The 25,531-nt window shown below is 35.1% G+C and overlaps 1 protein-coding gene across 2 annotated transcripts in view; it reads right to left on the bottom strand.

Moving 5' to 3' along the window:
- LOC110104695 (nardilysin-like) overlaps window positions 1–25,531 on the bottom strand; it is a gene marked incomplete at its 5' end in the record, with an annotated part of 100,393 nt that overhangs the window by 8,073 nt on the left and 66,789 nt on the right. The window contains 6 exon segments of one of the 2 annotated variants that reach the window (XM_020833918.2): window positions 3,127–3,248; window positions 3,866–4,019; window positions 4,207–4,313; window positions 15,879–16,082; window positions 16,388–16,570; window positions 16,652–16,801. In XM_020833918.2, coding sequence (XP_020689577.1) covers window positions 3,127–3,248; window positions 3,866–4,019; window positions 4,207–4,313; window positions 15,879–16,082; window positions 16,388–16,570; window positions 16,652–16,801 — 920 coding nt within the window. 2 annotated transcript variants of the gene reach the window in all.

Below are 25,531 nucleotides of genomic sequence, written 5' to 3'. Positions count from 1 at the left end.
CTTCAAGACCTAATATGCTAAAGTTATTCAAAAATGTTATTTACATCTAATACTATTAGGTAACCAAATGAACATTCTAATTTATAATATTTTGTATCATGTTTAAAATAGCATGCATCGTTCTATATGCTGTGTTATGGCTCCATGTAGGCTTTTGCACTAAGGTGCGCTATTCACCACTAACAAGTATGGGTGCGATCCAAGTTAAATCATTAGTCTTACAACCCTTGAATGTGAAGAAAATAATACCACTTGTTATGTACTTAGTCACAACTTGATTAATTGCATAATTGTTATTATATGTGGAAACAAGTTGTATGCTATTGTTTAAAGGCTTACCCTTTTTTTTATAAATTATATGTTTAAAAGAAAAGAACTTCATCTATGGATCAACTAGAAAGGCTAGCCAAGTGTATCGCAGAATTGTTCATTATACTTCATAATGGCAAACTTAGGGTGCAAGAAGCAATAGGATATAATAAGATCAAATTGCAAGATATATCAACTAAATACAACCATGATGAAGCAACTGCAACAAATATCCTTAGGGTACATGCACAACCTATTATTAATATAACATTCATTCATATCATAAATCTTAAATTATTAGGTGGCCCACAACATAACCCTAAAGAAGAACATTATTTTAGAAGGGTACCTAAAGTAGTCACTACAATTAAAAAAGCGGACGACTCATTAGATGAAAAGTGGGATCGTCAATTACACCAACACTTACATGCTGCTGCATACTATTTAAACCCTCAATTTCATTATGATAAAGACTTTCATGTTGATAAAGAGGTTAAAACTGGTTTGTATGCATGTATGGACAGACTCATTTCTGAAGAAGACTACCTCAAAGTGAATGATCAACTTGAGGAATTTCATCTAAAGAAGGGAATGTTTGGATTTAGAGCAGCACAAGCATGCTACAAAACACGATCTCCTAGTATGTTTATAATTTGTATATTTACAATTTTAATTTTAATATTTATGTTCAAGTCTTATACTTCAATCAATATTCATAAAATATTATTCATTTTCATGTAGAACGTTGGTAGAGTCAGTTTGGAGATGATGTTCCTGAATTGAAAGTTTTTTGCAGTTAAAGTTTTTAGCTTAACATGTTCTGCTTCTGCATGCGAGCATAATTGGAGCATCTTCAATCAAATTCATACTAAGAGAAGAAATCGATTGGTCACAGATCGAATGAACAAACTTGTTTATGTTATGTTTAATAAAAAACTGAAAGATAGACATCTTAAATTACAGAAGCAAGGAAGCATTGATAATGAAATTGACCATTTACTTGTTGATGATTTACAATCTGATGATGAATGAGTTACTCCTAAGAATGTTGATGTTTCTGAAGTTGAACTAGAAGGCGAAACTCAAATCAATGAAGACAGTGAAGCAACTACTCATGTGTATAAAAGTAAGAAACAAAGTGAGATTGGAGTTTCAAAAAAATTCAAAGGTATTCTTAAATATAATGAATTATTTTTTTATGCTATTATTGTTTCATTTTAGAGCTAACGAAATATTAACTGATATAGGGGATAAAGGAAAAAATATTATAGATGAAGAAGAGTTTGAGGATTGACTTTGATATTAATTATGAAGATTCTTCTGAAGAAAATCAAAGTGATGATGAGCCTACATTGGGTCTTGATCCTAAAGGGATGTTTTATTTTTAAGTGAGTTTATTTTAAATCTTCTTTTCCAGTAATATACTAATATTATCTTAGAAAAAATCATCAAATTCATAAATGACATAATATTTTGTTATTTTTTGACATTTTTGTCATAATTCATAATTTTAAATTGCTTTATTTTTATAATTTTTGAGGCTTACGCCTCGCCTCGCTTAGCCAAAACGCCTCGATTCCCGATTTCGCCTTTTAAAACGTTGAAGTAGTGTTTGATGACTCCAATGATCTTAGTAATAAAATTAAGGTAGAAGCAACCGTATTTAATAGAATTCATGGCCCTAAAAGTTTCCTTGATTAGCTTAACCAAATGGAAAAATTCTTTGATTGGAATGATTTTGATCAATTCCAATTCCAAAGAGTATCCTTTGCTAAGATGAAGTTAACAGGGCAAACAAAAATCTACTGGATAACATTCGAGCACAGAAAGAGAGATTAAGTTGAACTACCCTTATACAGATTGAGACGAAGGTGGCGTTACAGTCAAAGTATTATCCAAGACACTATGATAAAAACTTCATGGACAACTGAAGGCAAGGGAACCTAAAAGTGACAAACAATTAGAATACTTAAAATGACCTATATTCTAGAACCAAATGTTCATATGATGAATGACAACTTGCCAATAAATTTTTTAAAGGTTATAGAAATGAAATAAGGAATGATATTGAGCTTTATGAAACCCAACTGTTACAAGATGCGTTTCATTGTACGTTACTATTAGAGAAGCAAAAAAAGATACCTCAAAGTTTTAGGTTTAAAGGTCTTATTCCCCATGAATCCATCCTCAGGTCAACTAAAAGACCAATATCTTCCATGACCATATCTACCACCATTTGCACTCCAAGGAACCCTACAATTACATCGCCTAGGAATACTAGGGGTGTTGTATTTCTAAGAGTAACCAAAAGGGTCATATAGAAAAGAAATGCAAGATATAAATTCTATTGATGGATATGACTAAAAATTAAGCTCATTAGAAAGAGGAAATCAAAGGGATCATATATGGGATAGCCTTATTTTCCTCCTAATTTTCTACAAATAGTGGATGATATTCAAATGGGCTAAACCCCATGATCGTTTCCTTCTAAAAGTTTTTCACATAAAATATCTTGAATTATGTTCTCTTCTCCATTTGACAACTTGCGTGTGAGATTGAAAAAACATGAAGTGATCGAGACTGATCCTGAATCCATCGAGGCAATTTCAATCACACAATGATGTTACATTCAGTCAATATTACCAGTCCTCATCATCACACAATTTTTTAGAATATCTAAAACAACACATTTTTTTAAAATAATGTTAAATATACATATAGAGAAAAAAAATACTTGATTTCTACAAAAGATTGGAGTCTATCCTATTATTGTACATTGCCTATGCAATCATAATTTCAATAAAGAATGAAATTTACCTTTTATCCACAATTTGTGTCCAGTACCGTTCAGTTTCATATAAAAGAGACGGATCTTTTTCCAGTTTGTTTGCTATCAAACCACTTTTATGGTTCTCAAAAGATTCATCATCAAGCTTCTCCTGGAATTGCCAAAAATTAGTTGAAATGATCATGCTAAATTCAATCAGAATACAGTAAAAAAAAAAATTATGGCATTTCCTTGGACCAAATAGTTCTGTAACGGAAAGTCAAAGAGAATAGATTTTCTTGACGAGTACTAATCATACACTGGCTGTCAAAATCCTTTCAAGGGGATGGCATGTACCTTGCAAATTTTGACTCCAAATGGGAAATCGAGAGAATGTAATCCACTCTCAATAGCTCAAAGCATTGATTGATTAATAAGTATTTTCTTATATAAACGATATAGTACATCATTTAGATACCTAGTGAACACAATTTCTCACTATATACCACATGAAAAGTTAAACACTTTTAAGGTAACCTTAGGTTGATAAATTATAATGAGATCGGATTCAGAAAAGAATTGAAGCACTGTATCAAACATGAAATTCAAATTGACATTTCATTATCTTCACGCAAAACAAAGCTTTCAAGCTTTGAAATACTGGAATCACTAAATACCACAAGCAACATCATGGAATATATGAAATGCCAAAGTTCAATACAGAAAAAAAAAAGTCCACAAAAGCTTCTATTCATATCATATCTTTTATAACATATCTTTGAAGCTTACCAGTATATCAGGAAGGCCACCAACAAAGTTGTCAATCCTCTGATGCAAATAACAAGGATTATAATTGGATGATTGTACGCGAAAACAAAAACCTAATACACGATATGTCATCCGTGGACCACACTCAACAACATATCCAAGCTGCTCCTTTGTCCTATAGTTTAGCATACAAGAATAACATCATCGAATCAGGAGAGCAACCTGAAATCTTAAGCATATAACTTGAAAAATCAAAGGATGAATCTAGTAGAAAAATGAACGAATCAACCAAGTTAAATTTTGGCAGAACAGATGAGATAAACACCATAGCAGCAAAGAAGTTCGTTCAGTCAATAGATAACCTTAATTGATTATAACAAGGTTCATGAACTATATTGCCAAAGAGATCTGTGATGGCTGTCAACTGTGTTGCTTTTGATCCTTTATCTTGTTCGATTTGAAAGTATAGCTGCCAATGAGGAGAGAACAAAATGATAATTTTCTGGAAGCCATCAAAAACTAAGTAAGCTTGCAGCCTTAGATGGCTTGGCTCAACTGACTAGTTGATAAACAAACGGTCAATTTTTTTATGCTTGCAGGTCTTTAAAACATATGACAAGTAAACGGAAGCAAAAAAATATACTGCATTCATGAAATAAGAATCCTTTCAGAACTGAAAAAGACCATGTGAATTCAGCTAAAATAATAGACCTTAAGGATCTATTGTGATGGAGCTTGGCATGTTATACATATTTTCTTAACTTCACCTTATCTATGACAAAGTAATCCTGTTTGTCAGCTAAATGGAACACACAAGAATTAAAGACAGACTTCAGGTTTCTTTTTTTAATCATCTTATGGTAGACTTTAACATTTGTGGGCCAAAAACTGTCCCATGAACCCGTGGAAACCATTGGCTGCTCGGTTTCCAAGTTTCTCTTGCTTTAGTACATTTAAGCACAGCTGAATTTCCCACCTCCTAGGGTCTTTAGCTCTTTGTGCGGATATTGGATGTTATAGTTTTCTTGGCTGAGTTCAGACTCTTGCACATGGTTACCTTGGTTGCAGCTATGGTCATTGTTTCTCTTGGAAGCTCTTGTTTCTCCCTCCTAAGCCTGCAGTTGGGGTTTATTGTTTGAGGGAGCTGACAAGGTGGGTAATCAGGCTGCTTCTAGGGAGGTGGTTGATCAGGGGTTAATTCCACCTTTTTGAGAGCAACCCTCTAAGCAGGCCCTTTTTTTTTTTTTTGAGGTTTGAAGAGTAAATTTTCATCTTCTTTTGTATTTTGCTCTTTGAACGGGTAAGTCTGTTCATGGAACTTTTAAGAAAATGGACTTGAGCAAATATGGCGTGAATAGCTGGCATGCATTAACTGTTGTGACTTGAGCTCACGAGTTTTATGTTTTTGATGATATCAAACATTTTTATATCCCATAGTATTTTTCATTCTATATTTGTTTGTGTGTATACTAACATTTTAGGAATACCATGCAACATCAAACAAAGAATCAGAGCTCAAGATTGGGTTGAATAATATTATGTTGTAAAGGGTCTATAATATTCATTGATGTAATTTTTTATTTCTTGAGTTAAGTCCTGCAACGGAGTATGCTTGCTTGGTGACCATGCACACACACACTCAAGGGTGAGATCTAGTCAAATCCAGAAGATCAAGTTCTGAACTAATCATACTCGATGATTTTGGATCGTCCAGAACGATCTTTTATGATCTTAGAAAACAGCTGGCAATGCTAATTTAGGCATAATTTTAAGATTTATTTTTTGTTCTAATCGTCCCGGACGATCAATACAAATCATGTCTAAATTGATCATATGATTAGGGGGTTAATTATGGTTAAATTTTTCAATCTGATCGTCCTGGGCGATCTATATATCGTACAGGACGATGTTTGCCGACATACTTGATTTTCCTAAATCGTCCAAGCCGAAATATCATATCGACCCGGACGATCCACGATATCATCCTAAACGATCTGTACAATTTTGCACTGATCGTCCTGGACTATCCTAATATCGTCCGGGACTATCAGGTCAAAATCTGCACATCGTACAGGACGATCCTGCGATCGTCCAGGACGATTTTTGGTGCCGAAATTGAGTTTTTAGGTTTTTCTGAAGCCCACTTTTTAAGCGCATCGTACGGGATGATCCTGCGATCGTCCAGGACGATATTTGGCGCCAAAATTGAGTTTTTAGGATTTTCTGATCGTACGGGACGATCCTGCAATCATCCTGGACGATAATGTTGGTTTGGTGCATTTAAGAGCCTTTTTGGAGCTCTTCTATTTAAGCTTTGTCAAAGATTTTGAAAGTGTTTCTGGCAGCCATTGAGGCTTCGTTTCTTTTGGAGAAAACTTGAATAGATGGCTTGAAAGGGAGAGAGAAAAGGGTTGAGTTTGAGAGAGAGAGAAGATCCTTGGAGGGGGTTTCAAGGGAGTGTAGAGAGGGTTTCACACGGTTGCTCCGACAAGCTTGCGCCTTAGTACCATCGGATTCAAAGCTCGTCTTGAGGGAAGTTTTGGGAAGAAGAAGATCTCTTCGGTGTCAAAGGACCCGCTACTCCGCCGCACCAGGGAAGGTGGAAGGGATTTTGTAAGGGTTTCTCCGCCTAGCTGTGGGGGCTAAAGAAGAGACACTAAGTTTAGACCAATACTCGAAGAGTGCCACTGTGGAGTGGACGTGGGTCAAGGTTTGACAGAATCACTATAAATCTGGTGTGTTCTTTCCTTTATTATTTTCGCATTTAATTTTTATATTTTGATTTTCTTTATGGTGAATTTTGATTTGGTTTGAGTTTGTATTTTGATTGAGAAATTTTTTAAAATACCAGTTCACCCCCCCTTTGCTCAGCCATGGGCTAGTTCATAAGGACTTAACATCCCTAACGAACTTTCAAGTTGTATCAGAATGGGATTCATAAAAACGAGTTTTTAAAAACTTTTGAATTTCGATCCATGACTAATTTTTGTAATTGCGGAAGATTATTCAATCATCAGACCACATTTATTTGAAAATATTACTTTTGATTGTTGGAAAATTCGCATATTTACTTTCTTGCAATCAATGATTACCGAATGTAACAAATAATTTTAACTGGTTATTTTGTATCGTCTCGTGTAATAGATGGAATTAAAACTGATATTTCTTTTAATCAATGGAGTATGTAAGAACAAATTAATGCCCAATTTAATGCTAAATCATTAAACTGTTTTTTCTGTGCTTTAAATTCTGAAGATTGTATGTCTGTTACCACGTGCACTACTGGCAAGAAAATTTTGAATAAATTACAAATTATATACGAAAGCTCTAGTGAAATCAAGCAATCAAGGTTGAATACTTTAATGCATGATTATGAACTATTTTACATGAAACCTTACGAGACGATCTTAGACATGTATACTAAGTTTATTCAAATAATGACATCATTATATGCTTTAGGTAAAGAATTTTCAAATTTTGAAAAAGTCAATAAAATTTTACGTTTTCTACTTGATAAGTTTGATGCCAAAGTTGTTGTTATTTGTGAATCAAAAAATTTGAATGAATATTCTATTGATAATTTGATTTGCTCACTCATTGACTAACAGCAAAGTTTGGGTCAAAGACTTTTGGATACAGGTGAAACGATAGTGCTAAGGTTGAAGACACGGAGAAAAGTGGCTTAGTAGATGACGAAAGTGATGAGTTAACAAGCAAATTGGAAAGGTTACTAAAGCACAAGCATAAGCATCAACAAAAGTGGAACAAAGTAAAAATTGTAAGAATGTTAAGATTTCTTCTGATGTTATTTGCCTTGGTTGTAGGAAATTTGGACATATGAAAAATCAGTGCCCTAATTTGAGAACTCTTCATGCAAAAGAAAAAGGTAAAGCTGAGTAAATTGTAAAAAGGGAAAATAATGAAAAGCAAAAAATCTCCTGGGCAGACCTAGCTTCTGAATCATCAAACCAAGAGCAAGATAATGTTTAAAGCCTTTTTGTGTTTATTTGTTTGTGTATGCATGTTTTTTGTTGTTCATTATATTTTTATTTATTTTTTGCATTTTTGTTTATTTTCAATGTCTTCAATGAGTTTAGCTTTTTCTTCGTTTTTGTTATTGCGTTAAAATTTTAATTTAGTTTTTATACTTATTTTTGTGAAGTTTTCTCTGATCAACAAACATATATCACTTTTTTTATACACTTTAGAAAATCAAAATTTTTTTAAAAGAACATTGTTTTCTAAAAATGAAAAACATACCTCCTATTTTTTTTTTAATTCTTATGTAAGTTGTGGTTGACTTCTCTAAAAACAGTCAAATGAAAGAAACTCATAATTTTGTCTCTCTATCTCTTTTCTCAAAAAAGTTATTCTATTTTTGATTCAAAATCTTCATCATATTACAAATTGAATTTTTTCATCTCCCTACATTTTGTTTATCGCATAGGGATCTTTTGCAAGTTGTTAAATCTACCTCATAATTTTTTTAATCAAGTAGTTCGTTTTATAAATATAATGGGTTTGCTTTTGTTTTAAAATTTTCAAAAAGGTGGCACTTTTGATTGAAAAAAAGTGTCCAATGAAGTCAAATCGAAAGATGCGCAATGATGCCAAATTGAGAAAAATACACAAAGTGTATCAAAAATTAAAAGAAGCGCAAAGTGCGTCAAATAACTGACAAGATGAATAAAATGAGCCCACAAAAAAAGCTAACATTTCTTATACTTCTTAAAGCTTAGAAAAACCCTTGATATTTTCAATACTTCGAGCTTGAAAATCATGATTCCTGATTTACCAATTTTTGCATTAATCTTCTATTAGATATATTTTATGAAAGGAGTTTTAACAAAAATAATGTTTTTTTTCTAATTTGTTTCTTGATTTAGATATTGTATTAAAAAGTTTGAGCCTTAAAAAGAACTTGAGCTTGGCTTAACAATTTCTGAATTTCTAATCTTTTTGGTTATGCGTTCTCAATACATTCCTTACTAAGTTTTTGAATAAAATCAAGAGATAACTTTCTCATTTTAACAATATTTGATTTATTTCACTAGATCAGGGATCATTTTGTTTTCTAATTATTTTTTTTTCTGATTGTTTGTGCCCCTCCTCTTTTTGATAATGTTAAAGAGGGAGAATGTGTTGTTTTTTTATATTTGTTTTAGTTATTTATTTTATTTTACTTTGTTCTATTTTAAAATAAAAAATTAAAAAAAAAAGTTTAATTTTCTCCAGCTTTAAAGTTTTATCTTAGTGAGGGGGAGTTTAGGAGAAAATATTTTTAGTCTGTAATATTCAATAATGTAATTTTTTATTTCTTGAATCAAGTCCTGTAAGGGAGTATGCTTGCTTGGTGCCCATGCATACACACACTCAAGGGAGTGAGATCTAATCAAATCCAAAATATAAAGTTTTGAACTAATCGTACTGGATGATTTTGGATCGTCCAGGACGATCCTTTATGATCTTGGAAAACATCTCTCAATGATAATTTAGGCAAGTTTTTAAGATTTTTTTTTCTAATCGTCCCAGACGATCTTGATCGTTCAGGACGATCAACACAAATCATGCCTAAATTGATCATGTGATTAGGGGATTAATTATGGTTAAATTTTTCAATCTGATCGTCCTAAATGATCTATACATCGTACAGGACGATGTTTGCCAACATACATGATTTTCCTAAATTGTCCAAGCCGAAATACCATAATTTTTCTTCTAATCGTCCCGGACGATCCACAATATCGTCTTGGATGATCTGTACAATTTTGCACTGATCGTAAATTGTACAGATCGTCATGCACTATCCTAATTTTGTCCGGGACTATCAGGCCAAATTCTGCACATCGTACTGAACGATCTTGCGATCGTCCAGCATGATTTTTGGCGCCGAAATTGAGTTTTTAGGCTTTTCTGAAGCCCTCTTTTTAAGCACATCGTACGGGACGATTCTACGATCGTCTTGGACGATATTTGGGGCCGAAATTGAGTTTTTATGGTTTTTTAAAGCCACTTTTTAAGCACATCGTACGGGACGATCCTGCGATAGTCCTGGACGATAACGCATAATTAGTGCATTTAAGAGCCTTTTTGGAGCTCTTCTATTTAAACTTTGTCAAAGACTTTGAAAGTGTCTTTGGCAGTCATTGAGGATTCGTTTCTTCTGGAGAAAACTTGATGAGAGAGCTTGAAATGGAGAGAGAAAATGGTGGAGTTTTAGAGAGGAAGAAGATCCTTGGAGGGGGTTTCAAGAGAGTGTAGAGGGGGTTTCATACGGTTGCTCCGGCAAACTTGCGCCTTAGTACCATCGGATTCAAGGCTCGTCTTGAGGAAAGTTTTAGGAAGATCTCTTTTGTGTCAAAGGACTTGGCTACTCCGCCGCACCGAGGAAGGTGTAAGTGATTTTGTAAAGACTTCTCCGCCTAGCTGTAGGGGCTAAAGGAGAGACACTGAGTTTAGTGTAATACACAGAGGGTGCCTCCGAGGAGTGGACGTAGGTCAAGATTTGACCGAGCCACTATAAATCTAGTGTGTTCTTTCCTTTATTATTTCTGCATTTAATTTCCACACTTTGATTTTCTTTGTCGTGAATTTTGGTTTGGTTTGAGTTTGTGTTTTGATTGAGAAATTTTTTAAAATGCCAATTCACCCCCCATCTTGGTTAGCCTTGGGCTAGTTCATAAGGGCTTAACATCCCTAACGAACTTTCATTAACATTGGAAAACAAATTACTTGGGAATTTTAAAAGATGAAATGAAACAGATTGACCTAATCTACTAGAAGCAAGATGTGATGGACAGACAAACAAAAATATGAATAACCAAAAACCAAGTAAGCCATGCAGAATTGAGAGCATTAGGACTGAGACACATACATCCACCATTGGATCAATCTACTTTTCAAGTGATTATGAAACAAATTATAATATCATGAAGGAACTTAGTAAAAGATACAAATAGGAAAAATAAATTTATACAGAGATTCCAATGAAAGAATGAATAGAGATGTTATTAGAGGAGTTCAAACCATCTTGAGCTTGAGATCAGTATTAGGAAAAGTCTCTCTATAGTTGGAAAACAATCTTAAATAGAAGAGATCCTCATCAAACCAAGTATCCCACAGGAAGGAGTTTGCATGCTAGATGCTATGGAAAGAGCTTCATGCATGAACAGATAATTGCCATATTCCTTGTAAAAAGTTTGATATGTCCCTGTTAGGATAGCATGTTCTAGAAGAGATTTGTCGAAATCATTGCCTAAAATGGGAGATCCTTTGAAGTGTAATAAAGATTATCAAGTGATATTAAGAAGTGTCTGTGATGATTGCAACAATGAGAAATAATCAATCACCAAGAACAATCCACATTTAAAGCAAATTAATTGATTTAAAAAAGGGAATCAATAAATAAATGATCTAAAAAGTAAAAATATAACTACGTAAATTGATTTTTAGTGATTCAATCATAACCAGCCATGTGAACTTCTCGAGTTCTCTGAGAATTTGCCCAATTGCCAACTCTATTACTACTGCAGGAAGAGAGGTCTTTTTCTGAAAATTCGTGCCCCTGCCTCCCCTCTTTCGGGACAGTTTAACAAATAAGATTCTGGGGTAAATTTTCTGAAGGTAGATTAGTTTTGAAATAAGACATTACCCAGAGATTTCGCCCTCATTTTACCAGGACTTTTTGATCTGAGTTCTGGTTTCTTGTAGGTGCAAGCCCCTATAGTTAATTACCTCTCCCGGTGACGAGAGAGAACTTTCGATTATAGTCATTGAATAGATACGTAGAGATATATGTTATCTGGTCTATAATAGCAGCATGAATTAAGTTGTCGAAAAATTAATATTTAAAATTAGAAATTTCACCATCTTGCACTTAAAGCGGATGGTGAGAGGAAGTGATGTGAGACCAAATCAAGATCCCATGATTCTGTTGTCCCAAAAGATCATGGTCCGTGGTCTACTTAGTCATAGGAGGTAGTCGACCCAACTTGACAGAAGGATCCTTGTCAGCAATCATAGGTTGCTTCGTCCAAGGGTGTCTTATAAACCTTGGGTTAATATTTTTCAAAAGGGACGAATCTGGGTACACCTTAGCTAAAAGAGGGCTTTATGCCCTCTCGATTATATTTTAATAATTCATATCTTAAGGATTTGAATCCATTGGGGAGCATACGGGCTATAACCGTAACTAGATTCATTGGTCCAAGCTACAAGGACAGAGGGTAGCGTACAAAATCATTGATCACGTGAAGCCATCTGGCCAAAACCATTAGGTCTTTGTAGAGCCATTCGGCCAAACTGCCGATTAGAGGACAACTGCCACATATTTACTGGCGGGAGACTGTTTGAGAATGAGAATAAATCTTAGTGATACTCTCGATCAAACATTAGCTCTTTGTGAGCTAAAGTGATTTATAAATTTGTCATCGACAAATTATTACGGAGGATGGCTGGATTCTTCTTTAAGTGTTTAACAGTTAATTCAAATTTAAATATTTTAAGCTTGTCATTTTTGGAATTATGGATTTTTATGAGCATTTGGGAGATATTTTAAATATTTGGGGACTCCTCCATTTGATATTTTATGTCAAGACGGCAATAATTGGGGCATTTGTGGGCAATTGTAATTTATTGATTGAACCTTGACAACTCTGTTTAATTGCCGACAGAGGATTAGGTTCATGGTAGGCTTTATGCCTTTATTCAGTGAATTTTCCTAGTTATCGGCCTTGAAGGCCTAATATAAACGTATTAAAAAATATATCTCGGTTGATGTTGTGACCGTATATTTTGTTTGATAGTTCGAGCCGTATCGACTCATATCTACTCACATAGAAGGATCGAGCTCAAACTTAAATTTATCATTTGACTCGTGTAGCATCTTCAAATATCACATGTGTATATGCATCACACTTGTCGCGTGCCCATACATGTATTTTGGGGGCATTTTTGTAATTTTATCTATTGAACCTTGTTGATTGACTAATTGCTAACAGAGAATCGAGTTCGTTGCCAGCATTATGTCTTTACAAGTGAATTTTCTGGTTATAGGCATAAAGCCCTAATATGAATGTATAAAATAAATAGACCAGCCGACAATGCGATCGTATATTTGTTTGATAGTTTGAACCGTATCACTCCTATCCTACCATGTAGAAGGAACGGGTTTAAGGCTAGGCAGTGGGAATGGAACCGAGATATTTTACAGAGAAAGAAACAAACATCTATTGTTACAAAAAAAATCTAAAAGAACAAAACTCCTAAAGTAAAGTACATAGAAAGTTATGAGATAAATTATAATTGATTAGGCATAATTAATTAGAGAAATTAAACTCAAATTAAATCAATTTTTGCAATAAAAAAAACTTAGAACAAATGAATAATATTAATCGCATAAATATTTTGAGTGCATTGCAAAACCAAGGGAATCAAGCTGAAATTTCTCATTTATGACATAACACTACAATAAAAATATTAACAATATTAAGTCTTCATCTCATTACATGGAAAAATTATTAGGTCTGGACACCTGACGTAGCTCTACATCCGGACGCCAATAACATGTCTCCACGTGCTCTTACTTTTTACCGCGCGGCCCGACGACCCGGACTAGGTTTTGCTATGTATTGGCTGACTTGTGCAGACCAGGGTATTACTAAGTATTGCTCGGTATTGCTCGGCAATAATGAGAAATACCAATCTGTCAAAATCAATACCTAGCAATACCTCGGTTTTGCTAGGTATTGCTCGGTATTGCTAGATATTGGTCTTGACAGAGCGGTATTTCTCGTTATTGCCAAGTAATACCTAGCAATACCGAACAATACCTAGCAATACCCAGCAATACCCAAACATAGCAATACCGGGTTCCGGTCTGGGTCGGGTGGTCGGGCCACGCGGTAAAGAGTAAGAGCACGTGGCGACATGTCATTGGCGTCCGGATGTAGAGCTACATCCGGTGTCCGAACCTAATAATTTTTCCATTACATGGGGTCAGCTACTTGAATCATTTTTTTATTGTGTTTAATTAAAAATCAAATTTTAATTTAAATATGATAAAAAAATATTATTTCTAATATTTTTTAATCAAACATTTTTAGGTCTACCTCTACCTTTTTTAACTTAGGCCAAATCTAAGACATCTACTCTCTTAGTTGGATCATCAAAAGGCTAACGTTTTATGTGTTCAAACCATCTAAGGTTAGTCTTTCATATATATACTCATTTCGCATTATGTCTTAAGAGTAAAGCAACTCATCCACCTAAGCATCCCCATCTCTGCAACACTTCACTTACTTTTATAACTCTCGTTTAATGACCAACATTCTGTGCCATAAAGCATTGCAGGACTCACCACCATCTTATAAAATTTAACTTTAAATTTGAGAGAGTACTTTTCTATCACACAATAGGCTGACACAATCTTCCACTTCAACCGTCAATCTTGAATTCTACTAATAATATCCCTATAGATCCCACAAATTTTAATTTTTGGAATCTAGGTGTTGGTAAGTGTTTTTATTTTAGCTTCACATTTTGTTTAGGCATAATCCTCTTGTTGTATCTTGGTCATTATTCTTTAGCTAAAATTTGAGATTTCTTTGTGGCTGACGGGTCAAATGAGGCCAAGCTCACGTCATCTTAAGAAGTTGAAAAAAGGATGTTATTTTATACAATGTCTTTACCGATCAATCATTTAGAACTAAGTATGTCAGGGAGGTGTGCATTTTTAGAGCAAAAACAACTTTTAAGAGGTTACTTTGGCATAAATGTATTCCTACCTTGTTTTTTTCTTTTTTTCTTTTTTTTTTTGTCAGTTTTTTCTTATTGATTAAGTTGCAAAAATTAAGCTTTAATCATGTTTCTAAATGTCAATATAGTTTTCAACTCAGAATTATTTTCTCATATTTTCCTTAATGCGCTGGTGTTTCCAAGATGTAGTATCATTATGCATCATTTTAAAGGTTCCAAATCGTGACTAATAATTTGGAGTTTGTCTATCAAGGAATGGAAACATTCCAGTTCAAGGGGTGGTACTGTTTGCCTCCATGTTGTTAAGTTTTGTTGTTCCTTACCTTTGTTAGCATGAGAGAAATGCTGCTAAGTTCCGTATTTGTTCTTTAAACACGGATAGAATTCTTTACAGAATTGTTAAAATCATACTCATCATGTTACTAGTAGATATTGGTTTAGAAACTGTTAATACATTTTCTAGTAAACCTTTGTGCTTTTAGTTACTGTAATACTACTTATTAAGTTGTTCCTCTTTGCCTTGTGAACTAAACCTTTGATTGGGGACGTTAATCATGACTGTGATGGATGCGCCAAGGATTATCTTAGTAAATCTACTTGTGGTATTATTCGCGATCATAAGGGGAATATTTTAGTTTCCTTTTTATTCTTATCTTGGTGTTTTCTCTTCCTTTCTCAATAAACTTTTGGGGGTTTTCCAAGGCTTAAAATTTTGGAAGTTTTCCAAGGCTTAAAAATGTGCCCAGAAGGCTTTTTTATCTAGTAATGGTTATCATGCATTTGTTAGCTAACTTTAAGTTTAGGCTTTCCCAATTTTGTCCTGCAGAGAAAGTTGTGGCTGATTTCCTTGCAAACGTTGGATCCAAGCTTAAATCCTCTAGGGTGATCACTGCTGATTAGTCATTTGAACTCCTTGTTTCGATTCTTTGGTTGAATAAGTTGGGGCTGCTTTATCTTAGTATAGGATGTATTTTGATTTTTTTATCTTTTTACTTTGCTTTACTATTGGTTATTTACAGAACCATGCGTAAAAAGTTATAATTTGTTTTTATCCATAAACTGGTAGGAGTATGCCTAATCCGCCACCCAAGAAGACAGCTTTTCTCTCTGTGTGTGTGTGCGCTGTCTTTAACTATGTCAGCCAGTTATAATAAGAACATGTGGCGTGAGAAGGCCATTGCATGCCCAATAACAGTGCAAATGGCTGGAATACAATAGAAGGAAATTTGATGCAAGGTCAGCAAAAAATAACAGTAAATAGGGTAAATTTCATGCTTGCCTCAACCACAGAGTTCACTTCAACCTCATTTTTCACGGGCATACTTTTGACCAGGCTTTCATTTGATGAGAGACAAAGAACACGATCCTGATTATGCAATCCTAGAGGTAGAGGTCGCATAGAAAAGGTATTATTGAATATATCTGAAATATTGGTCGCCTCATTCTCCAATAGATTTCCATGACAGAGCCCTTCAACATGTAGCTGCAAATTGTAGGAATAAGTATCTAAAATTCGAGTAAAATAAAATAAATGAGAGTATCCATTCCTACACTATCCACTAAGGAAATACTCTCACTATGATTATCATATTGATTATAACTATATGAGCTGCCAATAAAAATCTTTTTCTATACATCCCTGGAAAAACTGGGCAGACGTGATAAAAAGAATAGTAGGATAACAAGCAATTAAAACAGCGGATGCTCAGGCAGAATATAGAGGCACCAACAGTAGAAGCTGGAATGGGTTGCAGGTTAGTAAAACTGTTCATGGTGCTGTCTGCATACCTCAGATAGAAGAATAGGAATGAATGCCTCCAACTCAGAAAGAGATAACTTAACAAGGCAGGCCAGCTTCTCATCTGCATCCCAGAACTTTTCCCTTAGAACTTGCAGCCTCAGGTATGTCGAATGACTCAAGGGCTTCATATTGACATTTTTTAGGGATCTTTCCATATCCTCCTTGATTACCTGGTAAATTCGAAAAAGGTAAGATGGTCAAACAATGAACAACTTATTGAATATGAAAGGTATAATTTTATTGTAAAATACCTTGAATCGATCTATTTTAGGTGAAAAATTCCTAGCGATAGTCAATATTTTCGATAAAAGCGTTGATAGTTTATCATTAAATCCATATAGCCTAAGCTCAAGCTTGTGGCCTATAATACTCAAAGATGTGTCTAACTTAGCGACGCCAGCCTGCACATTAATTACAAGATGGGCAATTAATCAATATAAAAACAAAATGAATTAGTACAAACCAGGGTTAGATAAATATATATTAAGTTCCACGGTCCATCCAGAAGAAAACTACATATATAATAGCACCAACTACGAATATAAACTCCAATGCGAAAAAGCTCAAGTTGCGCCCATGGAAACTTTCTACAGACAAGGATGATGCCCACCAGACACACAAAGCACAACTATCAAAAGCATAAAATATTGGAAATTAACATTTTCACACTACAATTAATTTTTTTTCCGTACATAGTAATAATTCAATTGATTTAAAGATAATGTTTGTAAGAGAAAGGAAGAAACGAAATGTAGATTAGAAAACAGAGAAGAGCTTTAGTGCCCATTTGGAGTATTCAATGATTTAGTAGTGCAGTGTACTAGAAACTGGATCCTCTTCCTAATTCATTAGAAGAGCGACTGCAGAATGCCACAATTGATTGTGCAGATGAACTGTTCCGTATGGAATTAAAATGGGCCATAAGGAAACCTCTCTATTTCTCCTAACTTTATGTTTAAAAAAATATATCATAATTTTACCAAGAACTGCAATTTTGCATCTGTATCAATCCATATAAAAAGATTTATTTGACAACAATACAGCCACCATGGAATGAAAGAATACTGGGACCTATTTTAATTAAAGCAGCTTCAGTATCGCCCTGTCATCCTCATTGTCCAGAGACAGAGCAAGTTTGTGATAAGAGTGATGAGTAACACTTTCAAGCTTCTAATTGTTGTTCTTAATATTCACAATTTCACCAATGACCAATGTATTACTATTAAATTTAGAGAATTAGAGAGGAAAAAAGCTTAATTTTAATATACAAAATTATCTTTATTTATAGATTTATACAAGATATCTTAATAAATAAACAAATAAAACAGAATCACGCATAATTGTTCTAATATAATACTTCCTAAATAAGTCACCCGAATATGGAATGTGATCGACGTTGTCACGACCCGGCCCGGTGAGTTTGCATAGGCGAGGCGGGAACGGAGGTCGAACGGTAAACTAAAAATATCTAATCTCTAAAACTATTACCATAACATTTGAAAGAGCCACTAAAAACATTTAATTTGAAAACACATATACATAAAATCATTAAGATTCATATAATTACATTTCTTCAGACGCGCTTCCCCTACGATACACGTTTCCACCCCTTCTACTCATTAAGATTAAAATAATTATACTTGAAAATTTTTAACAACTAATAATAAGCCAATTCTTAGTAAGTAAAACATAACTCTAAACTACAGTAATTCAAGGCAAAATGAGTAATATGTCAGATGCCACCTAAACATATTATAAATTTGCTTTCTCTAAACATAATATTAAACATACATATAAATCATAAATTCATATCCTTCATATTCATTTTTCATTCATCATGTAAATATTCGTAATTTTCTTATTTCATATATAGTACAACCGTCACAGGAGTCACCGTCTATTATCATAAAAGTACTCTAATGAGGATATCATCAGCGATTTCGACACGTGTACCATCGGACACGCTGGAGATCGAGCGCCAAGATCAGGAGTTTATATTTTGAGTCATTTTATGTAGTAGTTATTTTATTTTTTCAGTTTTTACTGTTTTACCCTTATGGGTGGTCATTTGATATTGTAGCCCCGAGGGCAATTATGTCTTTTAGTTTTTGTTTCATTTTGGCCTATTTATAAGAGGCCTCATGCATTGTACTAGGGGATGATTATTGATGAATGAAAAAAAAATTTCTTGTTGATCTCTTTGTGAGTTCAAAAATTTCCCTAGATCTCTTTGTGAGTTCTTGAGGAGAGAGTATCATGGATCTTTTTGTGAGTTCTAGTGGAGGTGGTGTTGAGGTTAGTGGCTTTACAATTTCCTTTTCGCCTACGCCAATTTCTTTCTTCTTCCCTTTCAAGAAATCCTCACCCCACCAACTTCCTTGGAGAACCCGAGCCCCTTCCTCCTTGCCGCCAGCCTCCTTGGGATACCTAAGCCGACAACCACCTTCCCACCTGTCGGCCAGTCCTCTGGTCACCGGCCTTCCATCATACACCCGTCGGCCCTCTTTTCCCCTAAACTCCCTATTTGAAATTCAAATTTCAAATTTCAAATTCTTTCCATTTAGGGAAAATTCAAATTAGGAAAGTTTCTATATTGAATCCAATTTTAAAATAAATCAAATTGGATTTATTTTTCTTCTTTACTAATAATCACTACCTATTTAGAAGCTTCTCAACCTCCTTCCCCACTCCCCTCCCTCATGCATGATGCCGCCAGCCCCTTATTGGGCTTCCCCCATTGAATGCTCAATTACTCCTCCACCCTTATTTCAAATTCAAAATTGATTTCAAATATTCTCCCTCCAATTTCACTTGAACTGAAATTAATTTCAGTTTTCCCTCTCTCTCTCCACTTTGCCACCTAAGCAACATTTAATCCCTCCTTAAATCCCCTAATAACCGCCGGCCCCATTAATCCCTTAATTGGGTTGATTTGAATTTCAAATTGGCTCTCCCTCTCTAATGAAAATCTGAACTTTAGACTTCAGATTTTCCCTCTCACCTTCTCTCCCCAAACCACTTGGCTCAACCCAAAAGAAACCTTAACCCTAGCCGCCCCTCACCCTCCAAAGTCTTCCCCATCATCCTCTCCATTCCTCCTCACAAATCTCAAGCTTGTTCTTCTCCAACCGCCACCACCGCTATGCATGGCCGATCCAAAAGTCGACCATGGCTTCTTATATGATGATCAAGGACGAACAAACATTGTCGAATCTCCTTCTTCGACGTGAACCTAGACGTGGATGCTTCCATAGAGGATTACTGACATCACATCCTGTTTACACTAGTACCTTCCATCGAGGAGCATATTCCTCCTGGACGTTGGATACTCACTAGTCATCCCGTGGACTCCCCGCCGCCGGCTACTTCTCCAACGGACTATACATTGGGCACCATTTGTTTCCTAATGGCATTGCTCGGTTTGCTCTCAATCTTCCTCCGGTAAAACCCAATAGTTAAGAGCATGAGTGAGGGACCCAAGGTGAAAAGTTCTAATTGTTAGCTGTGGATTATTGTTTTTGCCATAACCTTACTCCCTTTATTTTTATGTTGTTAAATTGATAGCATCCCGTTAATCTAGTTGTAACCGCATGCCTTACATAATTTCTACTTGATAATTCTGAAAGCTTAACTTGGGTAAACATTAATTCTATAACTAGCAATGCTTTAATAATCTTATATTAAAATCCTCCAAGCAGTTCTTGTTTCCATGCATATTGTTTCACATGATCTTGGTATCAGAGCATGGCTAGCATCATTATATATGCTAGAAGTTCCTAGGAGTCTAGATTAACCTTTTCTTATGCTTGTTTGCATGCATACCATTGCATAATAATTTTATTCACTGTTTTTGCTCACTGCCTTCTAAATTTCTACATCGTTTTCATCACTTTAAGCAAGTCTACTTCATTGTCTAAGTGTTGTCCTTGTCACAACAACATCCCTAATTGCTTAGGTTGCTTAGACAAACATTTTAGCTTGTTGTCCTAGTTTTTCCAGCACCAATTAGTGGCATTTAGGTGAGTCTAAGCTTGTGTTTAAGTGCTGACCACACTCTAGAAGCCCTCCAAAACACTTAGACAACTTAGATATTTGTTGTAGTTTGCTGTCCACATCATTCCTGCACACACCTAGTGAACTGTAGGCTAGTTTCTTAAGTGTTTAGGTGCTGTCCTCAACCTAACAACCTTCCAAAGAGCCTAGGTTACTTAACCCACTAGTGTAACTTGCTGTCCATTCAATATCTGCACCCTTTAGTGAGCTTAAGTGAGCTTAACTTAGTGTCTCAATGACGTCTCTTACTCTCAATCATCTTTGAGTGTCACTTGACGCTTCCCCAATGGACCCAATAAGACTCCAACAGAGGTTAGATGACATCGTTAACTTAGTGGGCTCTATGACTAGAATTATGACGGAGAAACCTATTGACTCTCCCCACTCTAAGTACGTGCCTCATTTGGTCAATCATGCTAGTCGGAAGATGCCCCACTCTGCTTATCAACCTAGACCTGAGCCTAAGCCTCAACGACCTCACTTAAAGTCACCTTACTGTTTACCCACCTTTGATGTTTCCTCGGACCCTTACTACTTTAGGGAATGGGTTAGACAATTAGAGAACTATTTTGAATCATGTCATATCCCTAAGTCCCACCAGGTTAGCATCGCTAAGTCTCACCTCAAAGGTCAGGCTCTTCAATTTTGGATAAGATTGGAATATCATAAAGAGTCTCTCGGTGAGTATCCTACTTGAAAAGACATGAGGGGAGAACTTAATTTAAAATACTGACCCTCTACTAGTGACCACAATCTAGAGCATCACTCTACCTTTTTTGTTGGAACAAACCATGGGCATTACTGTGGTCGAGACCACCCATCTTTTAGTAATAATAGGGTTGATGCCCCACCCTATAGGCCTTCACCTAACCTTGATGGTTGACCCTATATTGGGTCTTCTGTTGGATCAATCTCATATGACTCCCCACTTGGGCCCACTTCAAGCCATCCCAGTCAACCTTTAGCCTTCCTAGTCCTTGACCTTGCAAGTGTGATTTTAATAAAGAATTGCATTAAAAAGACGAAATCTACTGAACCTGAGACTATATACATCCATTTCGTGGATAATATCAATAACGAGGACTTCTTTGAGGATAAAACTGAAGTGATTGAGTCAGACTCCCGGCATGACTTAAACCCTGAGCTATGAAAGTTAAAACTTTTAAACGTCGACACATTAGCCCACCCTGATCCTAGTCTCCTCAAAGATAACTCCTTAGATAAAGTCTGCCTGGATGATAGTAATGTGATCTCGAAAGAAGCCAATCTGACCTTGAACACATTGAATTTAAATTCGAAAGATCCTGATTTAGTTGTATCACCTACTGAGTTGACTTTGGATAATCTTAATGGTAATAATCTCGAGTTGGAAGTGGTTCAATTGATTTTACTACCTGATTTAACTCCCAATTTAATTGACCCTGAATCAATTGATCTTAGGTTATACCCAAATCTGATTCTATTGATGATAGTAATATGAGTTCGAAAGATAGTAATTTGAGTCTGATAGTTTCTGAGCCTAATTTGAACAATGAGCCTCCTCTTATTTTATAGGAGTCTGTTTTAGGAGTTGCTCCTCTAAATTTACATTTGAGCAAGTGTGTCTTTCTTGACTGGACTTATCTCACCATTCCTCATGCCAACTTTAATGCTAGAGATAGTATTTTTTAGTACTTTCATGTCACCTCTATGACTGTGGTGCCCACTTTTGTTCTAGACACTCTACCCCTTCTTGGGAGTCTCATACCTACTGGCGACTCTTTGAGCTATCCCCTTATGGATGTGAGTCAGGATCCATCATCTTATGTTGTTCCTGATTCATTCATTTTTCCCGTTATATCTCGTCCTACCCTGTTAAGGACGATTCCTCTCCTAGTTGGATGAATTTGCTCGATTACACTACTACCGCTAGGAGACAACCCACGACTCTAACTAAAACTTCCTATAGAAATGCCCTGGTAGCGAAGGATGTCTTCATTGCTCCCCCTACACCAGTTCCCTTAGACTTGAACACTTAGATCCTGATGTAGACAAACAAGAGAAAACTGACGCAATGGATAGAACTTAAAACAAACTTTATTAAAATAAAAGCAGACAACTAAAACTGGACAAACACAACAAGAAATACTAGGAGATTTTAAAGAAATACAGCACATATGCTCACAAATATCAACTCCTCTTCCTTCACAACAACATCTCTTATTTATAGGCAAAGTAGAGGAATGCCAAAAGCCACATGACTTTAATTTCCATTAGAACCGAAGCATTATAAGCATAGATATCTTCCCAAACCATTTGGAAATCAACCCAAACATAGGAACCGAAACAGCAATTACGGGAACCAAGCCTCACGCATGGAGCCAAGGAGTCACGGACTTGGGAAGAGTCCCAGGTGCGGAAAACAGCAAATGGCGGGAATTCCAAGAGGTAAAGCATGGAAAAATAGCACCTCATATAACTTTTTATGCATAGAATTCAGCCATCATTAAAGAGCAAGCCACGGTTTCCCAAGAGACAAGAAGAAAGGGGAAGGGGAAGGGACAAGGCCACTCCAAAAGTAAGCTTCATAATGAGGTACCTTTTGAGAATTAAAGAGCTACTAAACTTCAGCTCAAGCAACTTAGAGAACAAGCTCAATACCGAATGCTCCAAAACAGCCAACCCGTGAACCATCAGCAGCCAGGGACCAATCGAGCCAGCAAACCAAAGGTCTACTAAGCCATATGCACAATCTACCATGATCATTGGATGTTTTCCCATCATTGGATAGCTAAAAAAAGAAAACAAAACAAAATATACTATTGTTCAAATAAAATAAAAAGTACAGAATTTCTTGATAGCATCAATTCTCCCCTGGTGGAAAATTCTCAGCTCATGATGAGAACGTATCAACAACTGTTTCATAAAGCTCCAAGTTTTTCTTTTTTAGATCAGCAGCATCAATCCAGGTACAGTCAGTCAATGGTCGATGGTTCCATTTGACCAGGAACTTTTTATGCTCTCCATGCCTCGTCTTAATAGCTTTTATATCAATAACATCTTCGATTTGATCTTTAGGCTTTACCAAAGGATCAATATCTACAAAATCGTCAGAATCTTCTTCATACAAAGACAGGTCAGAAACATTAAAAACAGGAGAAGTGTCAACAATATTTGGTAAATCTAGCAAATAAGCATTAGCACCTAATTTCCCAATCACACGAAAAGGGCCAAATTTCTTTCGACTTAACTTTTTAAAAGTGTCAACAGTAATAGGTAGATCCAAGAGGTATGCATTTGTGTCCAGAAAACAAAGTGCTTCATGATCAGTATTGAAAACAAATTCTCTTTGAACCAAGTAACATCTCCAGAAGTTTAAAGCTTACACAATAGCATAGAACTCCAAATCATAAGTAGAATACTTAAACTTAGTCTCATTTAGTTTTTCACTAAAGTAAGCAACATGTTTTTCTTTTTGACTAAGCATTGCACCAATACCAATATGAGAGTCATCACAATCAATTTCAAAAATGATCTCAAAATTTGGCAATTTAAGAATGGGAACTTGACTCATTTTTGTTTTAATAATCTCAAGTGTCCACCTAAAAATCCCTTTTTTAAAATAATCAGTAATAGGAGCAATAACAGTACTGAAGTTCTTAATGAATCGACGATAAAAAGATGCTAAAACATGAAACCCTCTTACCTCTCTTCGATTTTCACAGGATCTACTTTGATTCCTTTAACAAATACAATGTAACCCAAAAATGTCAAACTCGAAGTCATAAAAGAGCATTTTTTTAAATTGATGTATAACTTCTATTCTCAAAGTTTTTAGAATCTCTTTAACATGAAAAAGGTGTTCAGACGGATGAATCAGAATATCATCAAAATATACAACCACAAATTTTCCAATAAAAGATCGCAAAACATGATTCATAGTTCTTATAAAAGTACTCGGAGCGTTAGACAAACCAAAAGGCATAACAAGCCATTCATATAAGCCCTCTTTAGTTTTAAAAGCAATTTTCCATTCATCTCCAGGTCTAATTCTTATTTGATGATACCCACTTTTCAAATCAATTTTTGAGAAAATTTTAGCTCCATTTAACATATCCAGCATGTCATCTAGTCTAGGAATTGGAAATCGGTATTTGATGGTTATTTTGTTTATAGCTCGGCTATCTACGAACATTCTACAAGTTCCATCTTGTAGGAGTAAGTAAAACAGGCACAGCACAAGAACTCAAACTTTCTTGAATCAAACCCTTTTTAAACAATTCAGATACTTGTTTAAAAAGTTCAGCATGCTTAGTTGGACTCATCCTATAATGAGGAATGTTAGGCAAAGTAGCTTCAGGTATTAAATCAATATGATGTTGAATTTGTCGCATAGGAGGCAACCCAATTGGCAAATCATCAGGAGTTATATCAGAAAACTCATCCAATAAAGCTTGCATTTTCTTAGGAATATGAAAAACAGTATCAGATTCTTTTCCCAAAACCAAATAAGCAACCTCAAAATGTTTCAAATCATTATCATTTAAAAGCAATTCAGGAGAAGTAATTTTGGCAACTGTGTTTTTCTTAACGGGTGAATCCGGCACATTCTTTTGTGGATAAAGAGTAAACTCATTATTTTTCACCAAAGTATATGTGTTTTTCTCTCCATTGTGAACAGTTTTGTTGTCATACTGCCAAGGTCATCCTAGCAAAATATGGCAAACTTCAAGAGGCACAATATCACAAATAATTTGATCTTTAAATGATCCTCCAATTGTTAAATTGACAGTACATTGTTTAGTGATTGGAACCTCACCCCCTTCTTTAAACCAAGAGATCTTATAGGATTTAGCAAGTGGTTTTGATTTGAGTTTAAGTTTGTCGATCAATTTTTGAGAAACAAAATTTCTAGAACTTCCACTATCTATCATAAGGGTACAGATTTTTCCTTCGATGGTGCAAGTTATTTTGAATATGTTTCCTCTTAGCCATCTATCCCCTTTGTCAATTGATGTTGTTAGAACTTGTCGAATTACCAAAAACTCTTCACTTTCATCTCCTTCTAAATCAAATTTTTCTAATTTAGCTTCATTTTC

This window comes from Dendrobium catenatum, unplaced genomic scaffold (genome assembly GCF_001605985.2).
Source record: "Dendrobium catenatum unplaced genomic scaffold, ASM160598v2 fragScaff_scaffold_44, whole genome shotgun sequence".
NCBI lineage: Eukaryota > Viridiplantae > Streptophyta > Magnoliopsida > Asparagales > Orchidaceae > Dendrobium > Dendrobium catenatum.
The sequence above is the reverse complement of the archived record's forward strand: the minus strand, read 5'-3'. Positions and strand labels throughout refer to the sequence as shown.